This window comes from Colossoma macropomum, unplaced genomic scaffold, assembly GCF_904425465.1.
Source record: "Colossoma macropomum unplaced genomic scaffold, Colossoma_macropomum, whole genome shotgun sequence".
Taxonomy (NCBI): Eukaryota; Metazoa; Chordata; class Actinopteri; order Characiformes; family Serrasalmidae; genus Colossoma; species Colossoma macropomum.
In genome coordinates this window covers 27,179,515-27,204,841 of record NW_023494801.1, presented here as the reverse complement: position 1 = coordinate 27,204,841, position 25,327 = coordinate 27,179,515, and the positions used below count along the sequence as shown (strand labels likewise).

At 37.1% G+C, this 25,327-nt stretch overlaps 1 protein-coding gene across 1 annotated transcript in view; it reads left to right on the top strand.

Annotated features, from left to right (window-relative positions):
* The window catches only part of LOC118821035, a 64,456-nt gene extending 43,340 nt beyond the window's left edge, over positions 1 to 21,116 (top strand). Inside the window, exons 4-7 of the mRNA XM_036589445.1 lie at positions 759 to 1,091; positions 2,156 to 2,386; positions 7,579 to 7,692; positions 20,571 to 21,116. Of these exons, the coding sequence (XP_036445338.1) occupies positions 759 to 1,091; positions 2,156 to 2,386; positions 7,579 to 7,692; positions 20,571 to 20,623 (731 nt within the window). The 3' untranslated portion in view covers positions 20,624 to 21,116. The remainder of the gene's footprint in view (positions 1 to 758; positions 1,092 to 2,155; positions 2,387 to 7,578; positions 7,693 to 20,570) is intronic.
* Positions 21,117 to 25,327: the final 4,211 nt, after the last annotated feature.

The following is a 25,327-nucleotide window of genomic DNA, read 5'->3' as shown; positions in this document are numbered from 1 at the left end:
TGGGGGTGGGGGGGTATTAAAATCTAAAATGTGCCCTGTGCAAAAGTTATGGCACATTTTATATTTTATATAACTTATTAAATTTATTTCCATTTCGAAAATCAACATGTAATTTGACCAGGGGTGTCTACACTTTTGCAGACAACTCTAGATCAACTACAAAATTCCACCCCAACCCATTTGCTGGATATTACTCGAGGGGACTCCCATGACGGAGATACCCCTTGAGTAGGTGCACATTAAATCAAGACAAGTCAAAGTTTATTTTCATAGCACTTTTTAGAACAGGTGTTGTCACAAAGCAGCTTTACAGAAAAATCTGGGTCCAAGCCACCATGAGCATCGCCAATGGCGACAGTGGCAAGGAAAAACTCCCTAAGAGCAAGAGGAAGAAATCTTGAGAGGAACCAAGTCTGAAAAGGGGAACGCATCCTCCTCTGGTCGACACTGGATAGCAAAACAACAACACACAAGCAATTTGAACAGAGAAATGAACAGTTCAGCCCAATTTAAAACCTTAAATATTACCGAATGCGTTGTAGACATTAACACGTATTCGCCTTCTACAGTGGGGCCATAGTTGTCTCCAGAGAAAGATGTTCTGGTCTAAAGTTTAGGGAAACACAAGGTCTTTGGGGCAAAAACTTGAGCATTATTTAATTAAAATGTCTTATAAAAACAGGCTGTTTAAAGTGTATAGATTGCACTCCATTGTATCAGATTGGTTACAGAATCGTCTTGTTTTGCTTCCTCTGCAGACTGGCTGATGATCCCTCATTACAGATTTAATCAGATTGATCCATGTCATGGAGCTGTTGGACACTCACTGTACCTGCAGCTGATATCCAAGGCTGATCAGTTGATCTTAACGAAGAACAACCGTGGAGCTGATCCTGATCACATTTTCAGATTTAGAAATCAAAAAATCACATTACACCATCCAGATTATCAAAGGTGGCATTTTGTTACTGATAGCAGAACCATAATAATAATCAGTGCAGAGAAAAGAGACTCAGGAAGATACATTTTAGATACATTTGATTCAAGAGGGACATCACAGGGCATTTATCATCTCCAGCTGATTACTGAAGGTGGGTCTACACAATTTTTGAAGTTAAATTTAATCTAAGAACCATTCTTTCTTTACCACAGCATCTTTTAGATTGAATAGGGCCAAAATATGTTATTCAGAGCCAAATACGTGAGAATTTATGGCATTGTTTACAGTGAAATCATAAATAAAAAGTTTAACATTATTAGAAATGTCTTGTGGTTGTAGGTTCCTGTATTCAGTGGTAGATTGAGCTGTGATCTAATTCTATTTTACAGTCTAGATTATAACTCTTCTTAACCCTTCTAAATGGGCAAGACTAGCCAGATAATGCCCTAATCCAGATTACAGCTCCATAATCTAGATTACAATTTAATCTAGATTATAGTTTAGAGCATATTACAGAGCTGTAGTCTAGAGTGCACTATTATCTAGACTTAACTTAAAACTTGATTAAAATGTAATGATTAACCTCTTTTAACTGACCAGTGCCAGTCAGATTATAGCTCACATTAGATTACAGCTCTATAATCTAGATTAGAATTTAATCTAGAGTGTAGTGTACATTATAGAGCTATATACTGTAATCTGGATTAAGATGTAGATTAACCCATTAAATGTAATTACTGAATAATATGATTGGAATGTGATGAACCTGTGCTATTAAGGAGTTAAACTGTGATGTAATAAAGCTATTATCTAGGCTAAACTCTAATGTAGACTAAGATGTAATCTAGACTGAACTGCAATCTAGATTGAGCTATAATGTAGACTGAGCTGTAATGTCGAATGCATTATAATCTAGAAGGCGCTGAAATAGATAGATTGCTAGCTGAAATCTAGACTAAACTATAATCTAGACTGAGCTATAATCTAGACTGAGCTGCAATCTAGACTGAGCTGTAGTCTAGATTGAGCTATAATATAGACTGAGCTATAATCTAGATTGAGCTATAATCTAGACTAAGATGTAATATAGGATGTTTTCTGATCTAGAATGAGTTGTATTCTAGACTGGGCTGTAATCTGACAGAGCTATAATCTTGATTGAGCTCCAGTGTAGACTAAACTGTAATCTATAAACTGTTGCTCTATAATCTGCAGCCACAGTGTCCTCTGTGGAAGTGACTGACAGCTATTTCTCAAGTGAGAAGAGGAGAGTGTCCTGTTCCTCTGATGGAGACTCCCTCCACTTCATCTGGACTCTGAGTGAAATCGCACAAGTGGCTGATGGGAACAAGACTCTTCTGCTGGATAAAGTTGGGAATGTCACCTGCCATGTAAAGAACCATGTTAGCCACGGACACAAAACTATTGAATTACAAAAGTGCCCTGGTAAGATTCATTCTTTCTCTTAATACAAAACTAATAAGATTAAGATTAAGATTAAGATAAAGATTATAGCTGAGTACATTTTTCTGGAAGAATGGCTTTGAGGACAGCATTACCTGAAACATGCTTTCGGGTAATACCATAGAGGGCCAAACTCATGATTTTTGAGTGTGGGCCTCCATGTTCCTTTTGAATTTTGTATTCTGGAGAGCCAGTGCACCATTAAGCATGTAAAAAGCATGAGCTGGAAGTTCTATTTTGTCTCCTAAGAGACTTTTCAGTTGTAGAAGTTAACTAATAATTTCATAGCTGTTATACAGTTACATGCACCACTGACCAAGTAATGTATTTTGCTGAATTTTGAAGTGAAACGAAGAAGTAATCAAGATTTTTCTGTAAATGTTTAAGCACAGTTAGAATAGGCAAATTAATAGTAATTGTGTCATGTGCAAAAGTTTGGTCACCTTCACAGTTGTAAAGTCTTAGAACTTAATTAACTGGTTGAGCCTTAAATGACTTAGAAATGTTTAAGCAGTTCATGAATTATCTTCAGGAATTGTCAACTGAGGACAATGTTGAAGCATAACACATTCTCTTACTCTTCAAACATTTTGCTAACACTCAACAGCCATCTGCTTCTCTAAGCACCTGGCTGAGAATCTGAAAATGAAGCTAACTGATGCCTTTAAAGCAGGGGGAGGCTATAAAAAATATCAAAGCACTTCTAGCTCATAATTTCCACTGTCCAAAATGTCATTAAGAAATGATAGTTAAGGGGAACTGTGGAGGTCAAAGCAAGATTTGCAAGACCAAGAAAGCTCTCAGATAGAACTGCTTGTATGCTGGCCAGAAAGGTAAAGAAAATCCTGCATGACAAAAGTCACTCTTTAGAAATCTTTAGTCACAATAACCAAAGGTATGTTTGGAGAAGAAAAGCAGCAGCATTTGATGAAAAGTACACCGTGCCAAGTGTTAAGCATGCAGGTGGGTCTGTTATGCCTTGGGATAGTGTTGAATCCAGTGGCATGGAAACATTGCAGAAGTACATAGAATAATGAATTCCACTAAATATCTGCAAATCCTGGAAGCAAATGTGTCAAAGTCAACTTGACATCACAGAAGTGTTCTGCAAGAAGAGTGTATGAAACTTCCTAAAACAAGAATTGAAAGACTCTCACTTGTGATATCTGCCACAATTACTATCTATTAATTAATCACATACAAAACTGCTGAATGACAACATTTGCAGAACAATGTTATTTTTGTTTAATGCAGAGGTTGCATCACTTTTTGTAAGTCGCTCTGGATAAGAACGTCTGCTAAATGATGTAAATGTAAATGTAGGTTGTGCTTACTTCCTTTCACTTCAACTTTCTCATATGACTATATTTGTGTTTTGAATTATTGATAGTATTGATAATGATATTGATAGTCATAATATCATAATTATGTACGCTATCCAAAACAGAGTATATACTCCTTTGAAGATGGAGGGATAGAGCAAGAATATACTACACATACTGCACCTGAGCACTTCCTGTGAGTTTGTTCTATGTTAAGTGCCCTGCATGAGATGAACCACAAGTAAATATAGCCCCTTCTCACAAGCCTGTGGAAGTCATTTTTGACCACAGTGTATGTGTTTTCATTGTAAGTATGCTGCTGCAATATATCTGCCACTTTACAGTTTTGTTTGTTTAGTTTCTGTCCTGTTTTTGGATTGTTTGTTGGTATAGTGTGATGCTTCCATCATATCAGAGTGACTTTCCCCCCATGGCTCAGAGGTTTCTTGGGGTGGCTGCATAAGCGATGCCACGATCACAGGCTTACCAGGTTGAGCTTCTCATATGGCTAAGGACACTTTCTGGGCTACAAGGCTTCCTGGGCCATGCACTCAAGCATTGCTACATGGCAGCTATGAAGCTGCCTTGGCCAGCCCCTGGAATTATGCTAGACTGCAGCAACAAGGGCTATCTTGGGCTGTCTGCTTGAGCTGTGCTACATCTCAGCTATGAAGCTTCCCAGGCTGCCTGCTCGAGCTGCGCCATGTCACAGCTATGAAGCTCCCCACGGCTGCAATACACCACCGCTGCAAGGTTGTGGTTGATTTGGTGTTGTATTGTAACTGCAAATACTGGCTTTTCTTAAGAAGAGCTTTGGAAATGGTTCACACACTAACTAAATCAAATCACAATGATGGCCCTGGCCCTAATCCTAAACTTAACCTCAACCTATAACCTAAACCATGTCCTTACCCTAGTCCTAAACCTAACCCTGGTACTAAAACTAACCCCAACTCTAATACTACTAAGAATCAACTGAGTTTCAACAGCTTTATTGATAATTTGCCTATCCACAGACATACTGCTGGGGGCTATCCAAATAAAGTGAAACCAAATAGCTTTACAGATCATTTTCTCAGATGCCTGGGAGATTTCTGCAGTGGAATATACTAAAATACTATCGTTATTTACATAAAAAGTAGAGTTTGTAAACAAATCTGTGTCGCTGTTGACAAAAGTCCACCAATCCAAAAATATCCATGCAACAACCAATCATGTGAGAGATAAGGGGGTAGAGGGGCAGAGGAGGGGGTTTGTCATCTTAATGGATGTTGCTGCACTGTGCTTTAGTTCTAGTTCTTTATCAGAACTGGCCTGGATGGTCCAACTGACAGGTCAAGCCTCTGTCTGGAAAATCTCCTGGTACTCTTGACGGGCAGTCTGAGCCTGAGGAACCCAATAGGAAATGCATATAATATAAAACTGACATATAAAGATCACTGTACTGAAGAAGAGAGAGCCCCGATCTTACTCTCTGTCGCCTACTGCTGTTGACCAGAAGTTTCTGCAGTCCTCACAGCAAAAACTGTTTTTCCCAGTGTTTATGGTGTTTGCATGATTTCAGCTGGGAGTTGATTGAGAGATATTATTAAATCATTTTTTTTTAAACACCAGAATAGTATAGTTTTGAATAGTAAAGTAGTATTCAATTCATGACCAGTAATATGTGACCAACAATATCTCCAGTAAAGATGATGTGCTTTTTAAAAGTTTTTAAATTAAATTAAATATTCAGACCTTACATATTTACAAGAATTATGGGTAACACTTTATATGAATGTCACGTTTGTAAGCATCTATAAACACATTTATTACATGTTATAATGTATTCATAAGGCATTATAAACATGGTTATACATTACACTTTATAGCCATGTTTATTATACATTATGAATTGTTAATATAATGCATTATAAATAGTGTTGATAACATGTTATACTGTCAGTGCCAAAGAAGTCAGTCCCAGCTTGGAGAGCGTAAAGTAAAGAAAAATACCAAGCTAACGGTGGTGTACATTACCTTTCCCACATTGGGTAAAACACTGATGGCAACACTAGTTTAAACTCTGACATTTGAAGCCTGTAATGTGCTTTATTATGTAAGTTTTAGTGTTTCAGTAAATTCTTCACTAAATACTTCAACTTGAAGCCTCACTCTGAACACTGGAGGAGGCTTTAGTACAGTACGCTTCACTTTACTTAGAGTGGACAAATACAACTTATGAGCTCTTATAATTTGTTATGAACAGTATTTATAATTTATTATGTTAACAATTTATAATGCATAATAAGCATGGCTATAACGTGTAATGCATTTTTATAGATATGTATAGCCATGTTTGTAATGCCTTATGAATGCATTATAACATGTTATGAATGTGTTTATAGATGCTTACAAAGGTGACATTCATAGAAAGTGTTACCGAATTATGTTATGATCTATTTAAAATCAAGGCATTAATTGAGAGTGCTTGTAATGTAACAGATCCAGTCAGATGCTCATGGTAACAAGTGAAAAGTAAGGCTTTATTATAAAAAAAAGCAAAAAGCAAAGTCAGAGAGTCCAAGGCAAGATCATAACAGACAAACAGAAATCAGACAAAACACTCAATAGCTCTCACAAATAGAGGCAATACCTCGCCAAAGAACCTGAGCTAAAAGTCCGGGCTTTATACTAACTATAATAGATAACATGACAAAAGATACAGGCGAACGAGATTAATACTCAGGTGACTGCAAGCAATGATTGGAGCACTGTGCAGTGTCATCAGTTACGTGATCTTCCAGAGGATTCTGGGAGATGGAGTTCATGGATTCTTCAGAGTCGGAGGAATGTGTGATGGTACTAAGCTAAATATTTATCATCATTTATAAGATATCTTCTATTAGGAGGTGCCAGTCCCAAATGCTAATCACTAAATTTTAATTTGTGAAAAAATTAAAACTTGATTTCTTTTAAAGTGAAGTAGAAGGACTACATAAATTTAGCATGATTTTATTTTTAAATAGATAAAATTATGTATAAAACGTTGCCCCATGTTTTTATGTCACGACTGAAACAAAGATTTTTAGTCTATATTTATTTTAGCCACACTCCTGCATTTTAGAGTGCAGAGTGAAGTGAGATGCCATCCCTGTCCTACACGTTGAGCAGTTAGATCTCATTTTATTTTAAATAAATAAGTTCCAAAGTCTGAAAATCAGTGTGTGACCTGATGAATTGTCATTACTCAAACACATATTTTCTGCAATTAAGATTTTTTGTGTGTGTTTTCATGAAACTAGTATGCTTTTATGTGTGTACAACTGTTCAAAGCTGTGTTTGCTAGACATGCACTGCTTAGCATTTTTGAGTTCTGCTCAAAATTAGCTAAAATTGTCTCTACCAAAACAGCCATTCCTGAAATATTTGGTAATGTTTTGGTAGTGTTATTACTGTTTTGGTGGTGACAAAATAGAATGTTCAATCATTTGTTTTAATAAAATAAACATTATTAAGGTAATGGATCACTCAAAGCAAAAGGAGTCCAAGTCAGATAAAAGTCCGAAATGTGTTTTGAGCTTTGACTTTGAATCAGTTTGAGAGAATGATCCATATATTGTTCCTCAAGCATGGTCATTTCTGGAAAATATAACCATGGAAATGATCACCTTGGTGGCCCTGTAGTATAGCACATGGTACATCTTAGTAATTGCTGAATACTGGATACTCTACTGGAGTGTAAAATAGGCATAAAATAGTACTTTAAAAGAGCAGCATGCAGGTATATACTAGTATATCATACAGTATACAGTACTTTATTTACAGCATAGTCCAGGTCTCTGTCTCACTCATTTTTTCTGTGTTTGTCAGGTTTCATAGTGTTTGTGTCAGTGTGGCTCTTTGAGGTCATCATCCTGCTGTCCCTGTTAGTTGGAGCATTTTACATCTACACCAGAATCTACAAGAAACGCAGAGCAGCTGAAAGTAAGACCTGTATGTTTCTTCTTTATTATATTAACAATATGTGAACTTTAAAATAACAGGCCTGTAAATAACAGCTTTAAAAATATGTTAATAAATACTCATCATTCAAAACAGGCCATAGACAATTGCTATGTATTTATTCATAATTATCAAATTTATTCATAATTCAACTGTTTTCAAGCGACTAAGTAAATGTTTAATATTTCACATTTTATAAAATATATGTATTAAGTAACCAAATCAACAAACTATAGTCAATAATTAAGTTCCTACAATTCAAAGTAATGATTGATTATTTGTATGTCACTCAATCAAGGGTTACCTGTTCCAGTGATAATGTTTATTATTAACAGCCATTAAAGAGCAATTACATATTAAGTTGTTTTTAAGATCTTTGTTAGGGTCTGTTATCAGTGTTATCAATAGTATTAATATTGGAGAATGTACACTCACTGTGCACTTATTTGGAAACACCCACAATTTACTTTCTCTGACTGGCCGCTGTATTAGAAACGCCCACCTTATACTTCCACTCAGTGGCTTTTTTATGGGCTCCATCTATGATGATAGAGGTGTCCAGTTACAGACCGAGGCTCATCTGTTTTCAGGCACTGTTATTAGCCTCCCTCATTCATCAATGGTGAGTTTTTTACCATAATACTGCTATTGTCCAGATATCACTGGGGTCGTGACTTCATACTCACTGCTAGGTTGAGAGTGGCCCGCCTCCTAAAATGCCCAAATAACAGTGGCTCTGTGGTCAGAAACCTAACACTGATGAAGGGATTGGCAGCATTATGTTCTCTACGCTCATTGAAAAATGGTTCTTCAAGGGTTTTTTAGTAAAGAAAAAATGTTCTATAAAGAACTGTGAACACTCAAAGACCCCTCTGCATGATTAAAGGATTCTTTACATCAAGAAAGATTAGATTGATCGAGAATGTGCTGTAGACAAAAGGCTTCTTCTATTGTTATAAGATTTGCATTGTAACAATAGAAGAGCCCTATTGTTGTGCTATATAGAACTCTTTTCAAAAAGGTTTTCAAAAAGGAGTGTTCATCATTCTTTATAGAACCTTTTTCTTTACTAAAGAACCCTTAAAGTACCATCTCTTTCAAGAGTCTAGATAAACTTTAAATGAGGCTCTGTAGACCAATCTGGATCATCAAAGGAGAAGTAGGAGAGAAACCATCAGACTCTCGACCTTACACCACCTCAATCATCAGCAGAAAAGAACCATCATCTTTTTTTTTTAGCTTTTATTTGTTTATTTGTTTGTTTGTTTTTAACATTTTGTGCAAAAACCTACAAAACACCCAAAAGGAAAGGGAAAAACCCAGAAAGCATAATAGGTCCCCTTTAAAGTACAAGCCTAAAGTGGTCAAATTGGCTGATAAGATATCTTGCTTAGCTGTTCATACTTAACCCTCTTAGGATGACATTATTGTACTCGACATCAAATCATGTCATGCATAAAACAATAAGCATCTTGGGAACACAGCATTCTACAGATTTACTTTCATTTTTTTTTCACGTAAGGCTAGTGTTTTGCCATTTCAATGAGGACTTCACTGTTTCTCTTCATAAGTTTTTTAATCCAGTCTTGAACTGCAAAAAAGTCTTTTTGGAGACATTTTATGACAAATTCAAATCCAACGTGAAGGTCTTCTGTGATTATACACTGATCAGGCAACACCATCTGTTTCTTTGCATACTTTGTTAGCCCCATTTTACCCTGTTCTTCAGTGGTCAGGACCCCCATGGACCCTCACAGAGCAGGTACTATTTGGGTGGTGGATTGTTCTCAGCACTGCAGTTACACTGATGTGTTGGTGGTGTGATAGTGTGTGTTGCGTTGGTATGAGTGGATCAGACACATGCAGCAGTGCTCTGTGAGGGTCCATGGGGGTCCTGACCACTGAAGAACAGGGTAAAAGGGGCTAACAAAGTATGCAGAGAAACAGATGGACTACAGTCTGTAATTGTAGAACTACAAAGTGCACCTATGTAGTAAGTGGAGCTGATAAAATGGACAATGAATGTAGAAGCAGTGAGGTGGTCATTATGTTATACCTGATCGCTGTATATGTTTCTCAGTGTTGAAGAGTTATTGTTGCCATTGGCACCTTGGGTCAAGTCTGTTGACCAATAAGTCAGGCTGTGTTCCTGACTCGTTGACCAATCATCCTGACTCATCGCCAGAACAATGCTACCCTTCCTGGCAAAATGAAAGTACTTCTCTAGCATGCAGTGTTCGCTAAATATTTTTCTTTTATCTGTGACACGCTTTGATGTCTCATATGACCTCATCGTGTGAGCAGGTCAATAGCTAACAACTGATGGCAGAAACAGCTTAAGCTCAAATGAACAAACGTTGCTCACTGTTGCCCTCTAGAGGTGTTCTAGCTCAAGCCAGTTTCATATGACCCAAGACGCTTTGTTATGCGTTGTTTAATTTACATATATTTGGCTGAAAAGCATCCATCCATATTCAGCCATACTGTTGGAATGTAAACATAGCATTGTGAAAGCAAACAACTGTGGAAAATAGTTGCAATCAAGCAATTATTTAATAATTGTGTGAACACTGATAACAAGTAGACCAACAGCAATTTTAAAAAGCAATAGTTTCAAGTGTTTTAATTGAACAGATTAAGTTTTTATCTAAGAATCTTTGTTTCCTATGGCAGAGAAAGCAGAAGTTCAGCTAACATAGGACAATGGTAAATTTAATTGAGAGTGAAAATGTTTTCAACAGATGAGACCAAACTAGTCGGCCTTGTTTTACTTCTGTCCTTGCTTAAGCATGCTGTCCTCACTTTGTATCAGAGGAAATGTTTCTCTGTGAATGGCTTTGGCTTGAAGGATGAACTGCTTTCAAAATAGCCTGAATTATTGCTCTGCTCTGTATTGATTGTCTCACTCATTGATGGAGAAAATCTACCAAAGCAATTTAATTTTTCTTAGTAAATTCCACAGATTTTCCAACATTTCTGCATAGTTAAATGGCACAATAATGAAGTCATTTGAAATTAATTTTAATAATTATAATAATCATAATAAAAGGGGTTTTAGGCTAACAGGACAAATGAATCTCTAAATGAGTTAAAGTTTAATAATAATGCAATTGGTGAAAAGGCAAGAATCAAACTTTTTTGTCCAGTAAAATACTGTGGTCTTCATTTTATTGTGAAATCAACTTATCTTAAGATGTTTTCAGTAATACCACAGCAAATTACTGAGCTGTACCACACAGCATTATGGGATATCACAGCAATGGCCAAGGTCCACTGGTGGGCCTAAAGGTTTATTACACACTTCTTTAGCCTAAGAATAGCTCAGCCAGTTTGCTTTGAAGTCCTTGTAATTAGTGCATAGTAAGCTTTAATATGTAATAAGCCTGGGATTTTAAGGGGTTAAGTAGACACAAACATTTTACTAAAAATTATTTGAAGTGTTTTATTCTAACCATTCAGGTTTCGGAAGCCACTTAAAGTCTTTTTATTATTGTTGTTGTTGTTGTTTTTGCTTTTTGTTTGAAAAAAAAACACTGAGCAGTGGACAAAAATGATTAGTGTTTATTAGTGTTGGCAGATGTGTTTTTGGTGATGTTTGTTCTGTAAAATGTGAGATGCGTATGCATATACAATGTGGTTCCTTTTTCTGTAATAATATTTTTATGTCTGGTTAAATGAAAAGTAATTTTTCATATCATTTTTGTGTTACTTTTACAGTTAGGTATAAATACAGGGAATTACAGCTTATTACTGCAAAATTAAACTGTAAGTGTTCAACACAATAACAGCTACATCACCGTTATGTTGTGGCTCAGGTGAGTGTAGTGTCACAGTATAAAGATGCTACTGTTATATTAATGTTATAGTAAGCTACTGTTAAATTAATGCAACTAGTATCCAGTAATTTACTGTAATTTTACACTGAATTATCACAGTTCTCTTTCAGTTCATGTCAGTTTGGGCCCCTGAAGTTGGAGTCTAGAGGTCAGAGTGGCCAGACAGCTTACACTCTAGTTTCTACATGAGTAAAGGTGTGAATGCTTTTGTATGGTACCCATAAATACTCATATCCTGTAAAGACAGTTGTGTTCCTCTTCCATACACTATAAATAACTGCTGCATAATATGTGGCAGCTGTTTTTACAGAACAAAGACATGCAGATAGAAACTAATAGGAAGCTTTTTTACACAATTTCATAATAATAATAATAATAATAATAATAATAATAATAATAATAATAATAATAATAATAATAATAAATTGTTTTGAGGTTATTATGCTATTGTATGTTGCTGTTGTCGGAACAAATCTCATGCTTTGGAAAAAACATGCTTTACTTTTAATGAAAGTCAATGGAATCAGACTTTTTTCCAAGTAATTTTGGGCTATTTTTTGAGGTTCGTTTATCATTACATTTACACACAAGGAGTAACAACATGGGACTTTCAACTATTGTCAAAAAACATTAAAAAATGACAAAAATGGAGATACAAGGAAAACTTTTAGACTCCCTGCATGGCCAGTACTTAGTAACCCCCACTTTGGCGAGTATCACAGCTTGTAAAAGCTTTTTGTAGTCAAGTAAGAGTATTTCAGTTCTTGTTTGAGGGATTTTCACACATTCTTGTTTGCAAAAGATTTCTAGTTCTGTAAGATTCTTGGACCGTTTTGCATGCACTGTTGTTTTGACATCTATCCACAGTTTTTTGATGATGTTTAGGTCAGGAAATCATGATGGCCATAGCAAAACCTTCAGCTTGTGCCTTTTGAGTTAGTCTATTGTGGATTTTGAGGTGTGTTTAGGATCATTATCCCGTTGTAGAAGCCATCCTGTTTTTCAGCTGTTTTACAGATGAGGTGATGGTTACTTCCAGAATTTGCTGATATTTAATTGAATCCATTCCTCCCTCTACCAGTGAAATGTTCCCCTTGCCACTGGCTGCAACACAAGCCCAAAGCTTGTTGGATCCAGCCCCGTGCTTAACAGTTGGAGAGATGTTCTTTATGTGAAATTCTGCATGCATTTTTCTCATTGCAGCCAAAAACATCCACAGGACCTGTTTCCAAAATGCATCAATGTAATTCAATTGTTCCTTTGCACACTTCTGATACTGAATTTTCTATTGAGGACACAGGAAAAGTTTTCTTCTGATGACTGTTTCATGAAGATCATATTTGTGCAGGTGTCGCTGCACAGTAGAACAGTGCACCATCTCTCCAGAGTCTGCTAAATCTTCATGAAAGTGTTTTGCAGTCAAACAGGGTTTTAATTTGCCTTTCTAGCAATCCTACAAGCAGTTGTGTCAGAATTTTTCTTCTTTCTTCTTCCAGACCTCAACTTGACCACTACCATTCCTGTTAACTATCATTTCTTAATTAAATTACCAACTGAGGAAAAGGCTACCTGAAATGCTTTGCTATCTTCTTATAGCCTCATTCTTTGTGGGCATCTATTATTTTTCAGAATGCTTGACAGCTTCTTTGAGTAGCCCATGGCTGCTGATTGTTGTATTCATAAAACTTTGAAACTTGCATCTTCTGGCCTTTCCCAATGATGATTGTAAACAAGCCATAGCCCTAACAAGCTAATTAAGATCTGAGAGATTAAATCTCTTGGGGTGCCCAACTGTTACATGTCACTTCTTTCCTTATTTTCCCTGTACAAACTTTTGCATGCCACTGTATATATACATAGCCAAGCCCAAGAATAACCATGGTTATAGTAATTGGTTTGGCCTGGTCAGAGTCCAGATTTAAACCCTATTAAGAATAACATTTTAAACACAAACTAGCTTGGCAGTGTTTGAAGCCCTCAATGCTGAGTGAAACAATATTGACTCTTCTTTCTCTAAACGGTTGTCTGTTTACCCTCCAGACCTTTTAAAGGAACAACAGATTTAAGGAAATTAAAGGGAAAAAAGCTAAAGCATACCAAGTTACTTCATCATTAATGGTGTAACGTTTTGCCACTTTGGGCTTGGCCCATTTTTTCACAATACATACATATATACACATATATATCATCATTGTCCCCAAAACAGGTATCATATGTATAATGCATACACTGCTGAGATAAAGAGGTTTAAACTGTTTTCCTGGGTGTCTAAGAACTATATATGAGGTTGGCTCTTATATGTGTTACTCTATGTCATGTCCAATGTTTCATCTACATATACCTGCTTTTGTGTTTAGACTATCTAAACGTTTCAGTGGGCTTGAATAGCTCTTATGACTGATAAGCTTTTATTCGCTCTTATGACTTATAAGCTTTTATTAATGAAGTCTGGATGTCAGAGAAGAGACTGACACAAACAAAAACAACTCTAATTTATTACTACAAACACACTGTAAAAAGAAGTCTGATGCTCTGATATTAAAGTCTGTATATCATCAGATCAGAGAGCAATATGGAGCTCCTCTCAGGACAACAACCCACAGCATAGCCTACTGCTGAAAGAACCTGTAAAAGAACCTGTTTCTCTTTCTGCTTCATTTTGTATTAGGATAGAGGAGAGCAGGGTACAACCTGACAAGGGTAAAATGTAGTATTCAGATGTTTCATGTAATTAAACACATTCAGGTAGCATGTGCTTCAGTCATCTCATATTTCTTTATGCAGTAGGGCTGGAAAAGTGTTCTTTAAGCTTTACAAATAGCTGCACATTAGTGACACCTGGTGGACAAAAAGGCAACCAGCAGCTATAAATCTACCCTGGTCTGGGGGATAATGCAGCAGGGTCTTAGGATAAACGGTCCACATCTGTCCCTGGGCCATTTGTTTCTAAAGTAGTAATGGCAATTAGTGACATAAACATGTCATTTGAGTGTGTTACATGTTCCAGTTGGTATTTGAAGAAAACCTCCTGACTAACCACAAACATACTGTTAAGAGTATTAATGTCTACATGGCTAGAAAACGATAACATGTGCAGAATAAGAATATTCTAAGACGGAGGGTTAGATTTAGTGCTTTAGATTAAGAATATATCTTCAATCCAGTAGAATATTCAGGAAAAACTCCTTTGGCTAATTTAGTCCCTAAACATGTCAGTATTTGAAAGAAAGTTGCTTTAATAATTTTGGTCTGTAGTTGTTGTATCAAATTCATACATTCAGTCAATAATTTGGGGGACTTTTTTCTTTAAATCTTTCCTTTAAATCCCCAAAGACAGACAGCAGGACATGTGACAACTGTATTACAATCTTCAATTGTAGTCTTTAAATATGTTTGTGTGTATTATTTGCATTTTACATGTAAACTGTAATTCATGTTAACTGTAATTACATGTAAACTGTTATGCCACTGGCATAAGACTGAGTCCCAACTTTTGAATCTTTTAAACTCTCCTCTCACAGGAAGAGGAGAAGAAAATGAGAAGGTGCACTAATCAATGTTATATTAACATGTATCTACCATAACATATACAGTATATACTGTATTCTATCTTGTATTCACTGGTATATTTGTTACTAATGGATGCTTTGATTCTACAACCCCAATTCCAATAAAGTTGGGATTCTGTGTAAAATGTAAATATACGTGAATAAAAACAGAATGCAATGATTTGCAAATCTCAGACATATATTTTTATATTTTATACACAATAGAACATAGAACACATATCAGATGTTGAAAGTGAAACATTTTACCATTTCATGAAAAATATTAACTAATTTAGAACTTGATGGCATAAATCAAGACCCTGCTGCAGTACCCCCCCAGCCCCCCCTACCCAGACTAGATTTATAGCTGCTGGTTGCCTTTTGGTCCACCAGGTGTCAATAATGTGCAGCTGTTTGTAAAGCTTCAAAACACATTTCCAGCTATATTTAAAGGAAATTCTCCTGCTTCAGGTACTGAAAGTCATCTTTACATACAGTCCAAGATCATAAGACACTGCATCATGACATCACATTCCCAAGCCCCATTGACTAAAGCACATGCTACCTGAATCTGTTTAATTAAACATCCATACTACAATTTACCCTTGTCAGGTTGTGCAATTCAACACCAATCAGGCTTTTGAAAACGTATAACGATGTCAATACATTAATCTGCACTAAATTGTAGACAGACAGTTCTCAGTCACTCTTGTTAACAATAAGAGTTTAAATGTAATTTCATTTGAAATGTTCTGTTCACTCTGTAGCCAGACATGAGTTTGTGCTACAGTGTAACATGTATGGTCAGTGTATGCATTGTACGTGTGATGATGTTTTAATTCTGACATTACACCTACATTTGTGTTTTTATTCCTTTCAGAGCTCTTGATTGCTTAAATGTTTGTCAACTCACTTTAATTATGGAATATTGACATTTGTCCAAGCTATCTACTATGTATAGAGACTGATCTCCACGACTCTACACTGGGGTGATGATTCACCACTTTCTGATTGATTAACATCAAAAAGAAAATCTCTACTCTGTCTAAATTGCGCAGAGCATTGATGTATAGACATAAAGCAGATACTTTTGTCTGGTCTGTTCCAATGTGTGAACACTTCACCCGTTTTCAGGTCTGCACCAAAGAAATTAATGGTGGTCTGGAAAAAGTCACTGGTCTCAGGCCACTTCAAAGTGACCCTTGCTTCAGTTGGTAGCTTGGAAAAACACATTTTTTGTGAAATGAGAATATTCAACACTAGCATGCTGTGCACTGCACTGCCTGTTTTGACATTTTACTCTTTTAAATGCTCATAATTCCTGAAGCACACGCTGCTGTTAAAAAGCAATAAAATAACAGCAAAGGTATGCTTTTAATTTTGGCACATGGATCACACAATGTTGTTTAGGCCAAGCATCAGCTACCTGATTGGTTACATTCAAATTGGTAAACTAACCATAAAGGAACAGATGTTAGGTAAGGTTTGTTTTTATCGCTTTGATTGTTAGTCATATTGATGACAAGCGTCTCTATTTTCAGTTTCTATGGTGGTAAATGTGAGAGTAGCAGAGCGCTTGCATCCATGCAAAATTTCTGACCAATTAACAAACACCTACTTAGTCTACTTTAGCCCCTGCAGTGTGAACCAAACCAAACTAAATAAAAAAGATGCAATATCACAAAAACTGTGGTGCAGACTTCAGAAAAAAGAATTGGGTACAAAAACAGCCCCATGTTCTTCAGAGATGTTAGCTAGTAGAGTTTGCTATCTGAAACTGAACCTACTGAAGCTCAGGGTCAAACAAAAACTGACCACTGTTTATCAAAAGGTTTATAAGGATGTGTTGTTAGCATGACATGAAAGGTAGTTGGTCAGTCAGTCAGTGGCCTAGTTGCATTTTGTCACTCAGCCAGATTTATTTATTTATTTGTTTATTGATTGATTTATTGATTGATTGCTTTATTGATTGAAACAATACGTTTTGCCCCACCACTTTTGTGGTTGTGGTGCCACCCCTTTGCAAATTGCCTTGGCATTTGTGTCACACTTGATTGAGTCATCAGTGTCTCAATGTACCTGCTATTGGGTATCTAACCAGTCTAGAGATGAGTTATTAGCACAACATGAAAGGTAGTTAGTTAGCGATCTATCTACACCATTTTCATTTCACAGGTCCAGCATCTGTCCAGGCTTTTCCCTGTTGAGTATTACTGACTTGTGTTGAAAGGTTTGTCCTTTGCTGGCGCTGATGGAATAAGACCATTCATCTCCTGTAGGCTTTATACTTATAGCAGTTTCCATTGCGCAGTTTCTTGTTGGTAGCAAACTGGAGACGAATGTTCTGTTTACCCTGACTCTGTGCTCTCCTTGTTCATGCTGCTTTTGAATTGATGGCTTGTGGTTGCAGGTGTTTCTCAGCGATGGAAAGTACGGACAGCTGTCTTTGGCTCATGAGAAGCTGGGCCTGTGAATTAAAATTTTCCACCGGTGCATTCCAACAAATTGAATTACAGGAACTGTCTTTGTGCACAAGCTTCGTCAAGAATCATCTTCGCTGTCTGCATTTTTTTTCCCAGCAATAGAAGTCCCAGGTTGCTGCAAAGCCGACAAACTTCTGTGAGGAATGCTGGGGACCGTTGTCCGAGACTAACTTTTCAGGCACGCCATGTCCTGCAAACACTGCCTTGAGCTTAGAGATCTCAGCTGCTGTAGTGGTGGAGTGAAGTCTCTCCAGCTCAAAAATCAGCTGTACTAATCAAAGGCTATCACATAGTCTTGACCATTCCAATTGAAGAGGCCAGTGGCAATGACTTGCCATGACCATTCCAGGATTGGGTGTGGGATCATTAGTTGCTTTGGGTGGGACTTGCAGTGCTGTAAACAGATGGATTTCTCAACAACTAAAATCTCTCAACACTAAGTTTTAAGCTCAGCTTTGTTTTTGGGTGACTCCTTTTCTTTCACGGCTTTGACTTTTTCTGGGTCTGGTTTGATGCCATCGCAAGTCAGTTTGAGCCCAAAGTAACTGAGCTCTAGTACACATATTACACTTCTCTCAGGATTCATCGAACTCCTCTCTGCTGTATCCTCTCTAGCATGGCACACTGATTTGCATCATGCTCCTTTTTAGTTTGGAGATATACCAGTATATCAGCGACAATGGCTGTCAATCCACTGAGTCCCTCATAGTTTTCATCGATTCTCCTCTGGATTTTGTCTTGAGCTGAGATTGGGCCAAACGGTAAATGAAGGAAATGGTGTCTTCCTAACACAGTGTTGAACGTGGTGAGTGTAGAAGACTTTTCTGTGAATTTGATTGCCTAGTAACCAGACCCATTACACCAAAGAACTTGGCTTCTGCCAGTTTCGGGGGGGATGTCATCTAAGGTAGGTAGTGGATAGTGTCTCCTTTTGATTGCCTTGTTTAAGTATCATGGATCCAGGAAATTCTCAGGATTCAAGAGTGAGGTTTTTCTATGACATCCAGTGCAGTATAGCAGTCACTGGGTTCTGTTACCTTTGAGATGATGCCTAGCCATTCCATCCAATCAAGCTCGTCCTTCAGACGGCTTCACAAAGTGAATGGAATCCTCCACAGTGGGTACACCACAGGAACAGCTGAGGGGTCAAGATGTATTCACCTGCAACTCCCCTATACCTTCAAAGACATCCGCAAACTCCTTCATAATGTCAGCATGTCCATCTGAGTCTGCATGAACCAACAAAACAAGCTTGTTTAGATCCATGTCGATGTAAGCCTTTAAACCAAGTATGGGGTGCCTGTGTGTTGACGATATAGAATTCTAGCATAGCTGTAATTTCAACGTATTTGCATTTTACATCCAGCGGCTCTCCATTATAACCAGCAAGATGTGAGATGTAGCTCAACATTGCAAAAGACGTTTTTGAATATGATGGCTATTATTGTGTTCAGTTGGGCCCCCGTATCTTACTTGAATTTAATTTTGAAATTTAATTTAATTAATTTTTAAATTTAATTCTGCATCACATCCCAGGAACATAGAGTGCCAGTCTGTGCGTCTGCAACGGCCTAGTGCTCACTTGCTCAATAGCTTGTTTTCTGTGTGTTTGATTGTGTAACTCTGTTATTGCTGTTGACCTTTGCTTGTACTCTGACCCTGAGATCGGTTTGCCCTTGTACTGTTTAACATTAGTCCACCTTTTGTATATATTGTGTATAAATTCACCAGTTGTAGGGTTGGTTGCCATTTATTTTGGGAGGGTAACAGAGGGTACAACTGTTTAATGGTTAGGTAGGGAGTTATTATTATTTTATAATAACTGCATGTCTGTTCATTTTTTTGTGCCATTGTGGTCTTTTTTAATAGCATCAATGTAAAACTAATCTTGTTCTTCTGAATTGGTATTCTCAGCTGCATGCACTACGCATGGCCAATGTTTTTGCTGAGACCTGCATGCTTTATCAAAGTGATTAAGCTCGCCACATTTTTTGCACTGGCAACCCCTTGCAGGGCATTGGTCTTTGTGGTCTTGTGCAAATCGACCACAAACTTTAGCTCTTGGGCTGGCTGGGTTAGTTTTAGGAGCCTTTGCTCTGAAAACTTTGGCCACTTTGATGTTGGTCTGACTGGTGCTATTTTAGAATATGGCATGTGCAGAGTTTGCACTACCTCTACAAATTGTTTTGTGCTTACCAAGATTTAAAATCTTAAATCAGGAAATATGAGATTATTTGTTGTGTTTTAAAAGTTTAATAGTTTCTGTCTTTGAATTTATGGTATATTGTTAAATTGTTCATGTCTTTTATGCCTCAATTAGTCAGGAAATCTCAAAATTGCGTAATTTACTGGTAAAATAAGCTATATTAGGTAGATTTTTATTTAAATGGCAATGGCCCAACATACTTCACCTTTGATTTTCACTGCTTAGACATAGGTGACTGCAGCCTCTTGGAAATTTAATGTCACTTTACCTTTCTGTTTGCACTTTCAGTCATTTGTTGTGCACCTGTGTCTGAGTAGCTAGGACTTTCCATTTCTTTCAGTTCCCTCTGTTGAGGCTTTTTCATTCACAACATAATCATTCTTGACTGGATTTATGTAGTTTCCACTTAAATTAGTAATTTGTTTTCTCAATTCTTGGACTTAATTTTTTCAATATGCTAAAATTGAGAAGACAAAACAAAACTGAACTGAGAATTATTTGCGAGTTTATTTCTTGTATTTGAGCTAATCATTTTTACAGTGACTGTTCAAGTTTAACCATGGTTTGTTACTGCTCTTTTGCAATTTCCCACAAGTGTGCAATGTCAGTAGTCTTTTTCAAAGTTAAATCCGGTCCATAGTTCAACAGTTTTCTTCTGAAACTTATTGGACAAAGATGTGATTTTTCTTTGCCATTATGTACTCCTCAAATTTCTCATAGTACATCTTAAGCAATTCTGCAATTTCTGAGTTAGTGCTTATGTATTGTACACATCTTTCTCTTTCAGTCTTAACCAGAGAAGAAGGTAGCCGCACTGTTCTTCTTCCATTTTCTGCCTGAGGGGACCCTTCAACATCAACTCGGTGCTGGCAAAATCTCCTCCAAGCGTCTGCTTAGTTCAAAGATTCCCAGTCCATGGTTGACACTGGAACTGGAACTACTTTTTTGGCATCCAAGAACTGACTCTCCTCTAAACATGACATATATGAGTTGTGGTTGAAATTTGTGTATGCACCTGAAAATCTGACTGCAGTCACCTCATCAAAGTTGGCCACCCTGGCTAGGCTAGAGAAGCCATCTAGCAGTAGCCTAGCTAGGAGGTACCAAATACCACCGGACACTCCAACACCTGCCATTCAACTTTGCTTACTTAGATTTCACTAATTATCATCTAAACTTATGCCAGTCTAGCTTTGGTTAGCCATAATTGACCTGGTCAGGTAATGAGCAGAGATGGTAGCATGCTAAACTAATGCTCTTGAGCTTCTCTCTCCTAACTAGCATCACTTTTTTACATTTAGCAAAATTTGTTAGGCTTATTGTTTTTTTGTTTTTTTTTGAACTGACAGTCATGGACTGCTTTAATTCATTTGGTGACCATGTGAGCAAACTGAACTTATTTGATTGTTTTTGCTTTTGAAGTAATGCAGGATGGCACAATAGCTAGATAATCAGTGAACAGCTGGCTGTCATTACTAGGCCTGGATTGGATCATCTAATGGGTTTTATGGGTGTGTACTCAGAGGCCCAAGCCAATGAGTGCCCCCACAATCAATTATGAGAAAATCTAAACAGCTGTTCTGACTCCTGGTGGGAAATTTACTATTGGCACAGTGTAAAAAATTAACTGTTTTACCACTGTGTTGCCGATCATTATCCAGACACTCTCCATGTGTTTCCTAAATAGTCGCTTCATTTTATCCTCCAGTCACTGCTTAGTAATTGTTACACTAGCTGCCTATACCTAGGTCATATTCTCAGGGTTTTAACCATTGAGCTAGCATTCTTGTGAATGTACTTTGAATTTAAGCTCCAGATATTCAATAGACATGCTAGGGGGATCTGTGAAAGCGAGATCTGATGCTTCAACAGAGTAGAGGATGCCCATTTCTAAAGCCAAATATAAAATTTGGAATTAAAATAAAATGTAAAAAATTACATAATCCTTATCAGCAGTCTTCTTAGAGCTGTCATCAGAGGTAAGATATAAATGAACATATTCTTGGTTAGGATACTTGAGAGTATGCTGCTTTCTTCTGTCTTTATTTACATTTCAGCTGCCTGCTTTTAATTTATTTTGTCTTTGTTGCGAGATGTTATGAACAGCAGATTCATGCTTTGTAGGGAAATGTTGCATTTGTTGTTGGGTTTAAGTTAATCTGTGCTCTTGTTAATGTGGCTGCTATCGTACTATTCTGTGGTAATATGTATAGTGTTGATGTGCCAAACGCTGTGGTCAGTGTGCTCCCATGGTGGTGCTGCATAGGCTTTGTGTAAACTGTTGTAATATCATAAAAAAAATTCACTGACCACCGAAAAAAGGTAGCCAGGTAGGGGCCCACCTAAAATTTGTGTCCAGGGGCCAATAATAGATGATCTGGGCCTTGTCATTATGTCAGCCCTGAATATAGGTAGCTAACTGTGTTGAGACTGAACATGGCTTATTAGCATACTTAGCCAAACCATGTCCATGTGGAATGGCACTGAACTAGTTGGTCATTTGGCCCTACAATAGAAAAGCCTATGTTTGTATCTTACTGACCAAATGATGCAGAACGTTTGTTCCCCTTTGAATATGTAATCAGTTTTATTTGTAGCTTAGTGACTAAACAACAGTGTTATATGTAATAATGCTATTCTAATATGTATGCTGAAAAAAACTATGTTTGTAAAAGATTGTTAAATACATTAAATTTCATGTACATGTTTGTGAAAATGTTGATAAGCCATGTTTATTACTGAAAAAAATAACATTTCTTTATCTGAATCAATATTGCCATTCCATGTATTTACCATTACATTAGATGAGTGTTTTCCAACCCTCGTCCAGGAGGCCCACTGCCCTCCACTTTTTAGTGTTTTCCCTGCTCCCAACACACCAGATCCAAATAACCAGCTCATTAGCACCTCATTATTGAGTTAAAGTGGCTGTATTACAGCAGGAAACACACTAAAATGCACAAGGCAGTGGAGTGGGCCTGGAGCAGTGTTGAGCAATTGGATGGATTGAATCATTCATCAGATCATTATTGACCTTTCCCATGCTCTTTTTAAAACTTCTGTCCACCTTATGACACAGACTTTTCTTTCTAAACAGAATGACGAAAACTGCTGACCACGTCCCAAATTCTTCACCACTTCTCCCTTGTTCTTTATTTTAGCTTCAGCTCAAACTTTATGCTCTACCAATGCAGATTTTACAGCATTAGTGGTGAAGATGCTTGCATTGTTGACAGCCAGCCAAAATCTGCTCCCAGTCAAGTGCAACTTCATGCAAATGAGTTTGTCTATCACTGAAACCATAAAATGCATATTCACCACTTTAAACTATGCATTCTTTTTCCTCAGTAACGCTGATGAAATATGTTTCAATGGAAATATATATGTGGACCATTTTACCAAATTAGTTCAAACTGCAGTCCCACAGAAAAAAAAAAATAAAGTTTGGAACTTTGCAGTGAGCAACACAACAGAGGATAGGCTATTTTTATGCGCTATGTGTTTCATACTTGGTGGCATCACTCTGCGCATGATCTGTTGTTTCGTGGCTGAGCTGTTGCTGCTTCTAGAGGCTTCCATTTAGACAATAATAGCACTGAGAGTTGATCGGGGCAGATCTGACAGAGCAGAAATTTCACACACTGATTGTGGCGTCCTATACAAGTGACCCATTTAAAGCCACTGAGCTGTGTGTGCATCCCATTCTGTCAATGTTTGTGAAGTCTGTCAATGATTGCATGTGTGCTTGATTTCATACAGGTGAAATGAGTATGGCTGAAACATCTGAATTCAGTAGTAAGGAGGGGTGTCCACATACTTTTGGCCATATATTTTCCATCCACTGAATCCAGAATTTTGTCGTCAAATATATAATCAGCGGTATTTGTAGCTTTATTACTAAACAACCTGGTTCCATGCAGGAATCCTATCCTAATATGCATGCTAATCATTTTTCAAATGTTTTTTATAACACGATTAATGCATTTCTGGGTGATGTACTGGGACATGTTAGTGGAGGAACGAATCTTTAGCCAATAAATTGAATTTAAGAGAAGATGGACGTTTCAATAATACAGTGACCCCAAACATAAAAATAATATGACTCAAGACTGGTTTCTAAAAAAGAAGGTGAAGGTGTTTGCATGGCCTAGCCAGTCTCCAGACTTGAATCCCATTGAAAAATGATTGAGGACCCTCATAACACTGATGAATTGAAAGTGGTTTGCCAAGAGGAACAGGCCAAAATTGAACCATAATACTGCAAAAGAAAATACTTCAGTTACACTTTATTTGAAGGATACCTATGAATGGACTACATAACACATGAATAGTAACCACAATATGTCTGTTCTGTGAAGTAAATGACTTCATTGCATTGACATAAGGGACCTTAAACTTAAGTCTGATGGAGATTTGTTCCATTTATAACACTATTATGAAGCATCTTTCCCAAGTAAAGAAACTTAGAAGGAAGGTCTAGTTTAGAAGTTTATGTCAGTTCTACGTAGTTCTGCATGAGTTAAAGTACAAAACCCTAATGTCAGTACAAAGTAATTTACTTCAGCTCATGATATGGTATTGCTATTACTGGCATAAGCTGGTCATAAATACTCAAGTATTGCTTTATAAATATGTTATTCAATGCTTATGCGTATGTGATGACCTTATGTAGGTAGTCTTCAAATAAAGTGTTACCATTACTTTTTACTGTAGATGTCTCAAAGCTGTAACTGCCAATAATGGCTTTGCAACAAAGTTCTGTTATTGTTATTCATTTGTGGTGCCTGAATACTTTTTACCTACCAATTTATTTATATGTATGATTTTTTGTGCATGTTTACAAGTACAAAGTCAAAAGACATTATGTGTGAATATTTGAAGTGGATACATACTCTAGAACAAAAACTGGAAAAAAATATACTACAAATAAAAATGTCTTAATATTTATTTCTCCTCACTGCATAGTTGCATGTAAAGATTTGTGCACCCCAGTCAAATTGAATGTTTTGTTAATTTTCTAAAAGAAATTGACCTCCTCTACAGAAAACACACTTCTGCAAATTCAATACACAATTAGTGTTTATTTGATTAATTGAACAAACTGACGGGACGAAACATGTGGCCTGTGCAAAAAAAAAGGAGCCTCTGAAGGGATGTAGTGTATTTTTCTTTTAGGTAAAAATCTGGTGCACACCAGATACTATCAGGTAAGCACTAGATACTATGTGGTGTGCACCAGATACTATCAAGTGAGCTGTAGCTCCTATGTGTGTCTGGTGCACACCTGTTAGTTTTGGGTGCTGATACTATGTGGTCTAGTGCACACATGATAGTATCTGTTGTGCACTTGACAGTGTCAGGTGCTCAACTCTTAGTATGTGGCGCTCACCTAATAGCATCTGGTGTGCACCTGAAAGTATCCAGTGCTCACCACATAATATCAGGTGCATATTTGATAGTATCAGGTGCTTAACACATAGTATGTGGTAGTCACCTAAAAGCATCTGGTGTGCAAATGAAAGTATCTGTCGCTCACCTGATAGT